This window comes from Trachinotus anak, unplaced genomic scaffold (genome assembly GCF_046630095.1).
Source record: "Trachinotus anak isolate AG129_WGS33_773 ecotype Australia unplaced genomic scaffold, CSIRO_AGI_Tana_v1 ptg000004l, whole genome shotgun sequence".
In the NCBI taxonomy this organism is placed as follows: Eukaryota; Metazoa; Chordata; class Actinopteri; order Carangiformes; family Carangidae; genus Trachinotus; species Trachinotus anak.
In genome coordinates this window covers 16,456,017-16,471,046 of record NW_027273855.1, presented here as the reverse complement: position 1 = coordinate 16,471,046, position 15,030 = coordinate 16,456,017, and the positions used below count along the sequence as shown (strand labels likewise).

Sequence of the window (15,030 nt, the reverse complement as noted above, 5' to 3'; positions counted from 1 at the left end):
GTTAAAAGTAGAGTAAAGTTTCTTTATACTGTACATGTACATTTAGAAGGAATTATTGTACTTTTTACTCCACTAACAGCTGACAGCTGCATTAATTAGGCTATTTACTTTGCAGATTCAGATTAACAATACAAACTATAATCAACACATCAATTATGGTGTTTTATCATATTTAAGACAAAACTGTATTTATTCCTGGGGGGAAATACACAAACTTCCCAGCAGTAGGTGATGAGTAGTTTTAAATCTCCTCAGCTTTTCCAGCTGTAACAATAAAGTGATAAACACATTAATGCATTAATTATCACAATACAATAATATAACATACATTATTCTGAAATGATTCTGCGTAAATGAATACTTTCACTTTTGGTTAAGTATATTTTGATACAACTTTTGTACTTTTACTTTAATTTTAATGCATGCCTTTTTATTTCCGGTGTATTTCTTGGTAGTCGTCGGTAGCTTGATGCAGGTGGTTCCCCTTTAGGTTGTCGTGCCGGGGGAGGAGCCTGCGCAGTGCAGCAGGAGGCCTGAGCGGTAAAATCGCCTTATGCTCAGTGACGGTAATGTGGGACGTGCAATGGCAGCGTATTTAAAACAGTTTGTCTGTGTCTGTGCATTGTAATTTAAGTTTGGAGAGCTGATTTAAAACCATACATGGTCACGGAGAGGCCAGCACTGACGCATGGCGGGAGGTCGCTCTGCAGCGCCTGTGAATCGGGCGGTAAGTTACTGATAATTACATAACTTTAACCCGCCTACAAGAAATTGAAAAGGTTAGCCTGTTGTACATGCTGTGCATTAAGAAATATTTCGTTTTTAACATGAAGTATTGCTAATAAGACTCAAATCCTGAACTCGTTTCTTGGCTTCCATATTAACATTCATGCTGAGCCACAGAGTTTGTTTCACCCCCCTTTAAAAAAACCAAACACAATCCATACATGAAATATAATACAATAAAAAAGTAGACCCACTGTAGACTATTATGGATTTAAATGCTCACATTTCTCAGTTAACTGCACGAGGACACATGAGAAAGAGAAAAAGTCCTTTATTTCAAATTTTGCACAATCTGTTATCAAATCATCTCAACAGGATTACGGTTGAAACTACTGATTAACCTTTGGTATCTCTCAACAGTCAAATTACAAATGAAAAAATATAAGTTCTCACACAATGAGCGAAACACATTACCCAACCTTTGTCTCAACCACGTACAGATGCCTACATCATAGAAAGCAATGAGCCAGTTGACCTATATGACTACAGAAAAAAAATTTATGTATCTTGTAATCACAAATTATTTCAAATATTGTAGTTACAAATGATTAAATTCTTATTTCATATTAATTGAGATGACTAAACAAGATAAAATAAAAGACGTCCCCAATAAAATAGACAAATTAAAAATGAACAGTGACTAAGTAACAATAAATGTTAAAGTTAGGACAGATACAGGTAAATAACCATGACCACCAAAACAACCTCTGATCAAAATCACGTAGTCAAAATAATATCTAATCTGATTTCCATGTTAACTCACACAATTAATATTAAATGCAAATACTACTACTAAATATTCAAAATCCCCAAACCACAAATCAAATGTTCACTTTAAATGACAGACTCCATTACACATGTTGGTAGTGCTTTACAGCTTGACACAATCATAAGGAATACACAGCTGTACTTTTGTTTGCAGATTTGATTTTCCTCTTTTAAAAGCTCTGTAGCTATAAAGAGATAAAGAAGAATAAATGTGACTGAAATAAAGCCCTGAAACTTACTGAGTACATGTTCAGTTTCAGACTTCAATTGAAATAACCAGTTTTACATGAGGGCATGTTTTTGGTACAAACATGTTATAAAGAAGTGATTCAGTTTAAATGTGACACAGCTGTAGATAGAGAAGGTAGTCTCAAACAGCTGATGAAGATGATATATGTGTATATAATATTGAAAAGGGCTCCATTAACCCTGAGCACAGGGCTTCAATGTGTAATAATTGATCCTCATTTACGCTCTCATTTTTCATTATTTTCAATCATCAACGAGTGTCAGAATATGTTTGCTTTCTCTTTTTAGTTTTGCGTTACATCTTCCACATCTTCATATTCATTGTTGGCTGTCTTCCCCTTGGTCTCCATCCTGTACGTAAACAAAGACAACACAGACAAGTGCGTTAGTTTGAACAAGAGCAGTGTAGAGTGTACCTGGTGAGAGAGGCTATTTATGATAAATGAAGCAGGACACTAGACTGCACTGGATCTGAGCACAGTTTTCTTTGTCATATATGATAGATAATTGACAAACCCTTACTTTCTTACTTCTGTGGTCCAGTTGATTAGGTGATTAATCAAAAAAAATGATCAGCAGAATAAATTGATTGATACTGAAAATAATCATTAGCTGCAAACCAAGACTGCGCTAACTTCAAATCCAAGATCAGAAGATGTAACATACAGCATGTAATTTATCGTTCCCTTCTCATATTCCTATCCTAATGCTTGTTACATAATCTATGCTCAAGTACCTATGCTATATTTAACAGACCAGCTATAAATATTACCTGAAGTATTTTAAAGTGGTTGTTTGTGCACCACTGGCGAAAGTGCTCCTTGGCATCCTCCAGATTCCTGTCATTATTCTTCAAGTAAATCCTGATGAAGCGCTCAGAAAAGCATTCTGGGAGAAGCTTGGACACCTGAGAAAAATAACAGCAGCATAAATTTGAGAATAAAGATGTAGCAGAGGTTTCCTTAAGGAGAAATACACACAATGAACAAACAGGTCATGCTAAGAAATAATTAAAAGATTAAAATTTTTGTTGTCATTGGTGAAGTTCTGACCTTTTCTCTGGGGATCCTGAATGCTTTGGTGGGGTCATGCTTGCTGTAGAAATACACTTTACTGATGGGGTCCTCTTCTTTCATCCCATAGTCAAGAGTAGTGTCCTAAAAGAAAAGAGTGAGAGATAAACCTTTCTTTTCTTGTAAATTATACTACAATGGAGGTTTAGAAACATTTTCCAAATAAATGACAATCACAATCAACAAAACCCAAGTTTTAAAGAAATGTGAAGTAAAAGTCATTAAACTAAAAACTTACCACAATAGCAAAGTCCTCTGGTTTCAGCCCGTCTTTCTGAGTGCTCTTCTGAGGGATGGCTTGAGCTAATTCCTTTTTCCACTTTTCAATCAAATCCTGAAGGAGGGAGGACCAACAGCAGTGAGAGGAATGAGACTGGAGATTTATTACCACTTGACAACATATAGCAAGAATATGTCCACATTAAACTGTTGTTGTTGTTGTTGTTGTTGTTGTTGTTAGACCAGTATCTGTTCTTTCTCACTAAAACATAATTTTCCTCACCAAAACCTTAAGATTGTATAAATTTGTTTGTGACAGCTTTTGCAAATTGTTGATGTGGGTCTGCCCAGTCTGCCACAGGCTGTTAATATTCTCATTCCTTTGTCTGACAACAGTTACAGAAACATATGTGAGAGAGAACTACTACACTAAAACAGGTTGTTGTAGGACTGACAACAGCTGTCATTATCCAATGTGTGTGTTTATTTTGTGAAATGACATCATGACCATAAAATCAGGATTTGTCAGCCAGACTGTCTGTCTCACTCTTCACCAGATGCTGCTGTGATGCACAGTTAAGCTGTTTTTATTGTTTCACTGTGGGCAGAGGTCCCTAAACAAAATGCTACTCTGAACGCACACACACACACACACACACACACACACACACAAACCACACACAAACAAACAACAACAGTGTTTAAAAACAGACAGCTGTGATATTTGAATTCTGCTCAAACTGTCATCACATCCTCTAAAGTCAACACTCAATCATACACACACCAGTCACATGACACCATGTAAAGCACGCATGTGATGCAATACAGACACACAAAGACATTAGTACACACCTCTGTGATTTTCTGAGTTCCAGTCTCAACTTTGCCCACACACTTGTAGAGGTCTCGATTTATGATCCTGTTGAGAATCTGCCTCGCATCTTCCAGCTCAGGGGAGGAAGAGTGGAGTATGTCTTCAAACACTCGATCTGCAGTGAAAACAGTGAAACAGAGCGGGGGACAGGTCATTTAGAACAACCCAAAGACAATTTCATTCAGTGTTTCAGCAATAGATAACTGACATTGTATTATAACAGTGAATTGTGGGATATTCTTTTTTCAAGTGTGAAATGACACCGCATTTGGATTTGTGAGTAAGTTCATCGAGATAATATAACAGTGATAAAATTACTTACAATGTATTTGTTCTTAAATATGAAACAAAAGTTTTTATGATTACAAAAATAGATTTTTATTTAAACATGCTCAATAAAAGCAAGTTCAACCTGGCATGCATTTTTATCACTCATTTCAACTTTGTAATGTGCAGAATCTAGTGTCATTGATATATTATATTTATATTATATATTTAAATAAATGTATATGCTAGCAGGACTGGAAATTGTGTGTTTTCTGCTGCAGTACAATGACAGAGGCTGTCTCACAGGCTCTCTTTGTGTGCAGGTAAGTAACTGAGCATACACTATTTTAAACATGGTTTAGATGGTGCGTTGTGTATCCTTCCCACTCCTTCCTGTGACCTAATGTTCTTAAATCATGAGCTGACTGCACACGATGGTGTCTGCTGACCTGTCAGCTTGGTGTAGGCCTCCATGTCCTCTATAGCAGTGGAGATAGTCTTTTTTGATCCTTCAATCTTGATGAATTTATCTGCTTTTAAGAAGGCATCTGTGATCCTGGATAAACACACCCAACATATTATCACTTTTGAGAATATTTTGCTGCATACCATACAAAAGCATAAACCATGAAGCAATGAGAATGAGCTACATCAGACAGAGGGTCAAGCTGAATATTGTAGGGTACCAACACATAGGTACAAGTGTAGGTACTTACATAGTCTCTATCAGCTTGTTCACCTTGTGCTGGTAGGCTTTTCTGTGGAAACTACACCTTGCATAGAACATGGCATACAGGTTGTGCACCTCCTGTTGAGAGTGTTGTCTATATGTTAGCCACAACTAGTCAGATAAATGGATTTTTGTTTAAAATCTGATTAAAACTAAATAAACACAGCAGGAACATCGTCACCACCTTGTCTCTAGAGCAGATGTGCTTCTTTCCATCCACTTCACACACTCTGGCAAACTGGAAGAAGCGGTGATGGTCGAAGTGGTTCTGGATGCCCAGGTGGTGGCAGTCCCTGAGAAGAGACGGAGTGAGGAAATATGTAGAGGAAACTTATTACATTCATAATCAAATCATCCAAGTGAATGTTGCTTAATGTAAAAACAATAAAGAGAGTATTGTAATTGTTGTAATAGTACTTAATCACTTTACATCAAAAAGTGAACAAGCCCCACCTGGCAAAGTAGTCAAACTTGTCCACATCAATGCCATTTGTTTTGTTGGCCACGATTTCATAGAGGAAGGACTTGTCCTTGCTTCGACCTTCACACTCCCACTGTGGAGATGACAACACAATAGTGGCATTAAACACTTGCTGCTGTGGCAATGATGATACTATCTGATTTAACACAGTTCACACGTGCAAGACAGGTACCTCCTTTCCTGCATTGGAGTCCTTAGGTCCTCCAATCATCTCCATGATGAAGGTCATGTCCTCTGGCAGCTTCAGGCCGTACTGTTCCATCACTTGCTTCAAGTCATTTTTTTCAACCATGTGATCAAACATCTTTAGTGAAGCCTCCTCATGCTGCAACATGCACAGATTCATTATAGTTATACATTAGTAGGAGAATGTGCATGGTCACATTTTCAAAGTCAAAATAAAATTGGTCCAAGGAGAAAGAGCTTATCTCTCATGTTTGTGGCCATAATTACAGAAAGACTGTTTCCTTTTCCCAAAAAAATAGGACTCTGTGTAAAATGTAAATAAAAAAAGAATGCAATGATTTGCAAATCCTGTAAACCCATATTTAATCGACAATAGAACAAAGAAAACATATCAAATGTTGAAATGCTGAAAATTGTATTATTTTCCGAGAAATATATGCTCAATTTGAATTTGATGCCAGCAACATGTTTCAAAAAAGTTGGGACAGGGGCAACAAAAGACTGGAAAAGTTTTGTAATGCTAAAAAAAACACCTGGTTGAATGTCTCACAACTAATTAAGTTAATTGGCAACAGGTCAGTGGATGACTGGGTATGAAGGCAGAGTCTCTGTGCAGTGATGATGGGGAGAGATTCACCACTCTGAGAAAGACTGTGCGGGCAAATAGTGCAACAATTTAAGAAAAATGTTCCTCAAGGTGTAATTGCCAAGAATTTGGGAATTTCAATGTCTATAGTTCATAATACCATTAAAAGATTCAGCGATTCCAGAGAAATCTCTGTGTGCAAGGGACAAGGCCAAAAAAAAAAAACCAATACTGGATGATTGTGATCTGCATTAAAAACAGAAACAGTTCTATAGTGGAAATCACTGCATGGACTCAGGAACACTTGTGTCTTTGAACACAGTTCATTGCTGCATCCACAAATGGAGGTTGAAGCTCTACCATGCAAAGAAGAAACCATATCTAAACATGATCCAGAAACGTTGCCAACTTCTCTGGGCCCAAGCTCATTTGAGATGGTCTGAGGCGAAGTGGAAAACTGTCCTGTGGTCTGACCAATCAAAATGTGTGTTTTTGGAAATCATAGACGCCATGTCTTCCGGGCTAAAGAGTAGAGGGACCATCCAGCTTGTTATGCCGCTGTACCAACTATTTTTAAACGTGTTGCTGGTATCAAATTCAAAATGAGAATATATTTTTCATAAAACAATAAAATTTCTTGTTGTCATGTTGTCTATTTTCAATTAAATATGGGTCTACATGATTTGCACATCATCACATCTCTCTCTTTTTTTTTACGTTTTACACAACTTTTTTGGAAATAGGGTTGTAATAAAAACGGCCTGCTTCTCCCTGCTCCCCTTAAACTAGACATATAGCCTCTTCACCCATAGGATGTTGGTGTGGGTAAAAGATGAACAACGTCATCAACCTCTTTATGTTTTATCTCTTTTCCATCAAGTGCTTCAAAAGCATTCCTTGGTTACATACTTCTGCCATAAAACTAAAAAGCAGAGACTCCAAGACTGCTTCCCTCCAAAATCTGCACAAACTGTGGTTTAAACGCCAGACAACCTATTTCTGGTATGAGTAGCACAATTTCATGTATTGCTGTGTGTTGTGCGCGTTCATTTTACAAAGGTTTGGTGTTAAAATGGTGTAAATAATCAAACTGTTTCTTACCTTCCACTTTTTACCTGGAAGTGCTTTGGGGATGAACATTCCATCAAACAGATGGGAAAAGGGCCCATGTCCTAAATATGGAGAAAGCAATATAAAATATGTAACCAGGATTGAGTTTCTTACACATCTCTCAGATTTGAAGGGTGCCTTCTCCCAACTGCTGTTTTGAATCTATCCTCAGGTGTTCTGTTGGATTTGGATCTGGTTGCATTGTGGGCCGCTTGAGATGTCTATGGCACTCTGTCTTAAATCAGTGCTTCCTGAAGTATGTTTTGGATCATTATTCTGCTGGAAGAACTGTGACCTCTGAAGACCCAGCTTTCTGACACTTTTTGTCCCTAAATTGTGCAATTCTTTGGTTGTCTTCAAATTTCATGATCCCATGCACACATCATGGCAATATCTGTGAACCTCCACTATGTTTGACCATAGGGACCATGTTCTTTTCTTTGACCTCAGTTTTGGTCTCACAGGATGTTCTCCCAGAGGGATTTTAGCTTCCTCAGGTTAGTTTTGGCAAACTCCAGTCTGGCTTTGTTATGTGATCAGTGGGGTCTCCTACCATACCCTCCCATTTCATTCAGATTGTGACCAATAGTGTGAGCTGACACTGTTGTTCCTCGTGGCTGCAGGTCAGCTTCAATTTGTGTGGAATCTGACTGAGGTTCTTTTTCCACCATTTGAACAAACTTTGTTGCAGTTTTCAATCAGTTTTTCTCTACCGTCCCCACGTCCAGCGAGGTAAGCTCTACTGCCATGGGCTGTAAACTTCTTAATGATGCTGTGCACAGTGGACAAAGGAACATGAAGATATCTGGAGATGGACTTGTACCTTGAGATTGCCCATGCTTTTCAACAATTTTGGTTCTTAAATCCTCAGACAATTCTTTGCGCTTCTTTCTTTTCTTCATGCTCAGTGTGGTACATAAATACTGAGTCAACTTTTCTCCATTAAAACAAGTTGCAAGTGTAATTTTGATATTGCCAGCACATGTTACTTGGGATAGGTGTGTTTAAATACAAATTATCAAATGATTGAAATCCACCTATTTATTTTACAGTTTTGAAAATGTGTCTGGTTAGGTTCTGTAGGGAATGATATCACATTTGACTTTTTTCTCTGTTTTATTGCTGTAGTGCAAACAATACAACAAAAAAACTTCATTTTGTTTTATTTCTTTTGCAAATAAAAGATGTGAATACGTTACTACCAAAGCATTTGTAATTATGACAACTTTCTGGCAGAGGTGGTGTATTTCTTGCCAATATTTGTAGCCTTGACTGTACTCCATGTTGTCTGACCATGTCAAAAGGCCAACAGCCACACTTGAAAGCTGGGTGCAAAGCCAGTCTTCAGAGAGAAGGGTGAGACAGTCATCATTTAGATGTACAATAATGGCAGGTATATTTTCAGGTATATTTTTCTTATAGTTTCTCCTTGAGCCTGTGAAAGGCTGATTATTTTTCATGTTTTCTCTGCCATTCAATGTTTATAAATGCTGTTGCAGATAGTGGAGTAGGTGTGTGTCACTCACCCAGGTCATGACAAAGACCTGCAATTTGCACACAAAGGATGTCTCTGTCAGTGATGTTGAGTTCAGGCTGCTGTGTTTTAAGAGTTTGTGCAAGCACTCCTGCTAAGTGAGCCACCCTGTATCACCACATACAACACACACACACACACACACACACACACACACACACACACTCACAGACACACAGACACATACACACACACAACTATCAAAACTGAAAATAGGAACTGTTATTGGACACATAGCTGTGTCTATCTGAAAACATGCAGACATACCCAATGGAGTGTTCAAAGCGGTTGTGGCACGCTCCAGGGAAAACAAAGTAGGCTCCTCCCAGCTGCTTGATGTTTCGTAGTCTGTTGAACTGAGGAGTGTTTATGATTCTGACAAGAAGTGGGTGTAACTCCACATGGCCGTGGATGGGATCATTAAACACCTGGCAGAAGACAACAACAAACAATTAAAAACATCCAGTTCAATCGTTATCCAAAAGAGTAAAACAGACCCATTTTTCTTGAGAGTTCAATGAACTCGTCCTTCTTTTTTCTTTTAGTATTTCTTTTCATTTTTTCAGCTGTTTTGCTGGAGACTGACAGTTGACTCAACAACAGAGAATAAATGTGCACCATCCTGATTATGTGGTTGTGAAGGTTCATTCACTGAGCCTACCACCTTACACACTGTTGAGTGATCTCTGTTGTTTATTCTACAGTTGTTGTTTATTCTTCATCTTCCCTCTGTTTACTCATCTCTCTAGTACAGTGGCTGCTAGGAGCTCAACACACTCCAGCTTAAGAGAAAACATGCAAATAGACATAACACAAGCAAATCAAGAAAACGTTAACATTAATTGAGCTCTCTTTGCCACCATACTGAATATGTGGTGTGATGTACGATCAGGTACATTTTATATTACCTTGCTTTGTTCTGTGGTCTGTGGCTTAGTGAGACTGTGCAGGAGAATAAAAAACAAAACACAGATGAGCAGAGCAGGGGGTGAGTTGAAGAGAGAGAAGTGAGGTTTGTTAAAACTCTAACTCTAACTACATACTTCCTTCTATCCATAATTGTTATAATTTGTAGACATTGCTACCTGGTATAATAATTTACAAGGGGAACCACTCACCTCATGCTTATTTGCCTCTGTTCAGCCTGTGAGATTTTGCAATCTATTTGTCTGTATAAAAGAGGAAACCGTTAATAGCAGTCCTGGAATACATGGTATTTACAAAGTAGCATTGATATTAGCTTTCATGCTTCACAACACAGAAGCATAGGGAAGTTTCTGAGTTAAAGCAGTTCTCAACTGGCTTACTAATATTGGCCAGCCAGGAGTATCACTAACACTAACCAGTGATTTAATTTATCAAACCTGAAAACCAACCTCTAAATGTATGTTGCCATTCTTGCAGCTACTGACATGGTTCCTTCACCTCCCATCCCCTGTAACCCAATGTTTGTGATGGTTTCTTACACAGAATCATTTGGGAAGACTTTGTTGGAAATTGTTTGGAAAAAGGCAGGGGCTTTCAAAAAAAATAAAATTAACAATCTTGATGAAAAGCAAATATCTCATATCTTTCTCATTTATAATCTTGACTAGCAACCCAGTCTCAAATTACTATTATACTGTAAATTTGCATTTCCTGATTTGTTCAGGAGGAAATGCAATTGCTGCCTCAAATAAATTCGCTGGGAATTTTGTTATAATACAGAAAGTGTGATATTCTTATGCTTAGTGAAAAGTAACTTAAAAATGGTTGGGGTGGACGTTTGGATATACAAAACATATATATATATATATATATATATATATATATATATATATATATATATATATATATATACAATTATTTCATTACTTTTTGCTTTTCATCAAAATTGCATTACTAGCATCACAACAAGTAGTATGACCCCCATTTATGCCAACATTATTCCTGCAGAACCCAATTCACAATCAGGCCATCAGCTCATTTTCTGCAGTATTTGACCACTTTGTAAATCTGAGCAGCAATAGTACCAGTTTATGGGGACAGATAGTACACTGTGCCACAAGTCCTACATTATGTCAGCAAAGAATGGAGCCTGAAATCAAAATGCTTTTTAACAAGCATCATGCCAGAAAGCCATACAGCTGAGAACCTGGAAGACCGTGGGAGACCATACATGACTGGAAAGCAGAAGAAATAAAAATCTCCTGCATCATGATGGCATGTAGTTTGTTTGTTATAAATCCCGAATGGTTAGGGCGCATACCCCCCCCCCCAAAAAAAAATTAAAAAAAGAATAAATTGGTCTACATTCTGAGTCTATCCACCAAAGACTTGACTGTGATGGAGGATAAAATTTGCTTACATGATGTGACAGCCCCAGGGCCTCTACCAGGGCTTGTGTGTGTTGTTGAGAACCTGAGGGAAGTGTAAACTCCTGGCTACTGTCACCAGAGAGGCTCCCTCTTCCCTTGCATCATTTTGTGTCATGTTGGAGTTTCGATTTTCTGTACAGTTAATTTAGCACCGCCTTTGTTAGTGTGGCAATAGCGCCATCTGCCAGCCTTATCTGTGCATTTATCACACATGCACGCACGCACGCACGCACGCACGCACGCACGCACGCACACACACACACACACACACACACAAATAGATACTCTTCACCAGCAGTTAAAGAGTTGCAATTTATTGAAGCCTTCTGGCAGCTATTTTTTTTTTTTTACATAAGGGCAACAACACTATAATTTTAATGTTCACCAAGAAAGCTATAAAAACAGTTTAAATCTGGAGTAGAGATATTGACAATAACCCTGAAATTTAAAAAATGAAATATTGGTATTGTGTTAGTGATACACATATTGCAATGACAGACTAATTAGGAGTTCGCTACTCTAAAAGAAGTTACCCTGTAGATCTCTTTTCTTTTCAGTCTCAGTCTCACTCCAACCTGCAGTGAGCAGCAATTCATGTTGACCATCAAGTCAGTTGAAGTTGAAAATGAACACAGCTACTGTTTCATGGTGAAGGTTTCCTAAAACTGCTGATATGGACCCTTTCATTACATAACAGGATTGGTTCAAGTTTAGATGTCATATAGTATGACACCAAAAAAAGTGTGAAAAATGTTTTTTTTAATGTTTGAAAACTTGAGATCATCTGATTTTGCACAGTAACACTGTTCCCAACAACAATAGCTATGTTATGGGCTGCACATTAGTGAAGCTTGCTCAGTTAGAAGCTAAAAATAGACATAATTTAGAACAATACTAAAATGGAAGCTATATCTCTCCTTAGATCTGATTTCAGAACAGTTTTGTGTCCCATAAATGGTCTGATGTCTGTTCGCATTCATGAAGTAGTTTACTGCCCACCTGTGGTGGCAGCAGGGCATTGTCCCTGCAAGCTAGTTTGCCTTCCAGCTGTTGTACCTATCGTTTCTATCATTATCATGGGTGTGACTGTGTCCCATTGGCAGGAGCTTGACAGGCAGAGAGCCTGGTTGATATTTTTATGGTTAGTGTAATACACAGCTGAATTGCTGAGCCTTGCCACACACAGGGAAGATATCCACTCTGAAAAAATACAGGATAAGAACATCAACTGATGGTGCACCTGAAAACAGAAAGGACCCTGAATATGGAGTGAACGAGGAAGAGCTGGAGCTGGTGAACAGCAATTTTTTGTCATGCGAAAACTGTGTTTTCCACACTTAAATTTGTTAAAAACAGAGCATTCTCACCTGAGAGTGCTTAGAAGCATTTATGCTCATGTGAACAAACAAGACAGTCTTATGTCCTTGGACTCAGATGGGGTAGTAGACATGGTCACAGAGACCAGTGACCTACTGCAGCAAATCATAATCTTTTAAGGTCAGACAATCACCCCAACCCAGTATCATACAACACAGGTTGTCTAATAAGGATACCTCTCCCCTAGAGCCTGAAAATTTCAAAGTGAAACTAGTGAAATAAAACTTCAGCCCATGGTTGCTATGGCTAACAGTGTTTGCTATGGGCGTATTGAAACAGCACTGGCAGCAGGGTATTGGCCCTGCAAGCTAGTTTGCCTTCCACCTGTTGTACCTATCGTTTCTGTCATTTCTGTCCTGTCGGCAGCAGCTTGTCAAGCAGAGAGGCCTGGTTGATATTTTTATGGTTAGTGTAGTACACAGCTGAATCACTGAGTTAAGGTTTGGGGTTTTTTTGTTGTTGTTGTTGCCTATCTGTGTTATGTATTATTATTTAAATTCAATTAAATTCAATTGATTTCAATCATTATTATTTTATGTTGTTTGGCATATAGTTTATGTATCGAAAATGAGTAGATTGGCCTCAGACTTGCTCTCCAGTCTGAGTCTATCCATCAAAGACTTGACTCTGATGGCTATTGTCTCCCAGTAGGTTTTAAAAGACCTGCCCTACCCTGCCACCAAGGAGGCTCCATCTTCCCCCATTTTGTGTTATGTTGGAGTTTCAATTTTCTGCATACTTAATTTAGCACTCCCTGCAATAGCACCATCTGCCAGCCTTATCTGTTAAAATTGACATTTTTATTTGGCCTCAGAGCCATAACAATGGAGACTTTTCTGGAAATGTTGCAAGTAAACTCAGCAATGAAATTCAAGCCTTCCATTTTGGAGGCAGCCACGGGGAAGCTAGCATACCAAGAAGAGAGAGTAGTTTTCTATTGCATTTTACACACACACACACACACACACACGCACACACAAAATAGATACTTTTCACCTATAGTTAATTTACTTGACAAAGCTGGCCAGGAAATCTACTTAAACAATGACATAAAGTGGTAAATGACCTCCTGAAGTTCTTCAACAAGAAGCTGGATTCAGTGGCTAACACCACTTCATTTGGCTGCCACAAGCAACATATGCAAGTGATGCAGCAATTTCCTCAGTGTAAACTATGATGCAAAATATTTGTTGATGACCTATTTTTCTTGGTGAAAGTGAGCCTAAAACTAAATAAAAAGTAACCATTGAAAATGAGAACTATGACAAAATCTATTAAATTTTTCATCAATGAATAACAACAATAATGTTCAAGACAAACAAATATCTGTGTTTAAGGCAAAATCTTTTTAACAACCTACATGTATCTGTTGGATCACACACTGTAGCTCCTGATTATGAACAGTTTTCTCCACCTCCCAAAATATTTCTTGTTCAGAAGATGATTTAGCAAGTTGACTTGTTGCACTACTGTTGGTAAGAAACACCTTGTAAATGTATAACTTTGTCATTAATGTTATCTGATGTCATAATTTTATTGTTGGTACTTACTGTTCTGTCCAGCGCTGCTCTCATCCCCTGATCTCTGACACCTGCATGTTGGCTCTTTAAAACCCTCTCAAGCCCCACCCACATTTACATTGCAGGTAGCATCAGCAGCAGTGTTATCATTACCATTTTCTGTTTCCTTGTTTTCGTTGAGCAAGGGTCATAACATGTCTGGAGATCACCCTGGATCAATTAGATCTTTAAATCTACAGTTTATAATCCTGTGTTTGTTTGTCTTAGTGATACGTGCAGCAGTGATGGGCAGTGACTTTTATAGAACCCAACAGCCAATCTGTCTCATGATCATGTGCTGCAGTGTGCAAACCTCTTAATTAAGCTGCTGTTGCTTTGTCAACAAGATACAGTCACACCCACGAAAATGACAGAAACCATAGCTACAGTGGCTGGAAGACAAGCTGGCTTGCAGGGACAATACCCTGCTGCTAGATCCTTTATCGGGCAGAAAGCTGTACTGAGATCAGATCTAAGGAGAGATATCAACTTCAGTATCCTCCCCTTATAAATCTCTATTTTTAGCTTTAACTGAGTAAGCTCTACTTGCCTTGCTTACTCTGATGGCACACCACTGATGTACAGCCCAAGGCAGCAGTGTTTATTGCTATGGGGAACAGTGTTATTATGCAAAATAAGATGTGGCTCAGTATTGTAAAAGTCACGTGTGCTTATCCAGGATCCATTTTATCTGGAGCAGTTTTGCTTTGGAAAACTTACAGGAAAACAAAACTAGTGTTTTAACAAAAACAAAACTAGTGTTTTAACACTAGCCCATAGCAAACACTGTCAGCCATAGCAACCATGGGCTGAAATTTTGTTTCACTAGTTTCACTTTGAAATTTTCAGGCTCTAGGGGAGATGTATCCTTATT

At 38.2% G+C, this 15,030-nt stretch overlaps 1 protein-coding gene across 2 annotated transcripts; it reads right to left on the bottom strand.

Annotated features, from left to right (window-relative positions):
- Nucleotides 1–1,040: 1,040 nt before the first annotated feature.
- Nucleotides 1,041–14,205, bottom strand: LOC139620666 (deoxynucleoside triphosphate triphosphohydrolase SAMHD1-like). Of its 2 annotated transcripts, none has more exons than XM_071476423.1 (16): nucleotides 14,148–14,205; nucleotides 9,982–10,032; nucleotides 9,772–9,805; nucleotides 9,131–9,291; nucleotides 8,856–8,971; nucleotides 7,321–7,391; nucleotides 5,620–5,772; nucleotides 5,420–5,520; nucleotides 5,151–5,259; nucleotides 4,953–5,044; nucleotides 4,686–4,792; nucleotides 3,948–4,084; nucleotides 3,115–3,210; nucleotides 2,856–2,960; nucleotides 2,576–2,710; nucleotides 1,041–2,154 (listed from the first exon to the last, which is right to left on the bottom strand). In XM_071476423.1, exons 2-16 carry the CDS (start codon nucleotides 9,984–9,986, stop codon nucleotides 2,122–2,124), a joined length of 1,455 nt encoding a protein of 484 aa, XP_071332524.1. In that variant the 5' UTR covers nucleotides 9,987–10,032; nucleotides 14,148–14,205; the 3' UTR covers nucleotides 1,041–2,121. The 2 variants fall into 2 exon arrangements, with proteins under 2 accessions (XP_071332524.1, XP_071332525.1); XM_071476424.1 differs by having other exon boundaries at nucleotides 5,620–5,766.
- Between the last annotated feature and the right edge of the window lie 825 nt (nucleotides 14,206–15,030).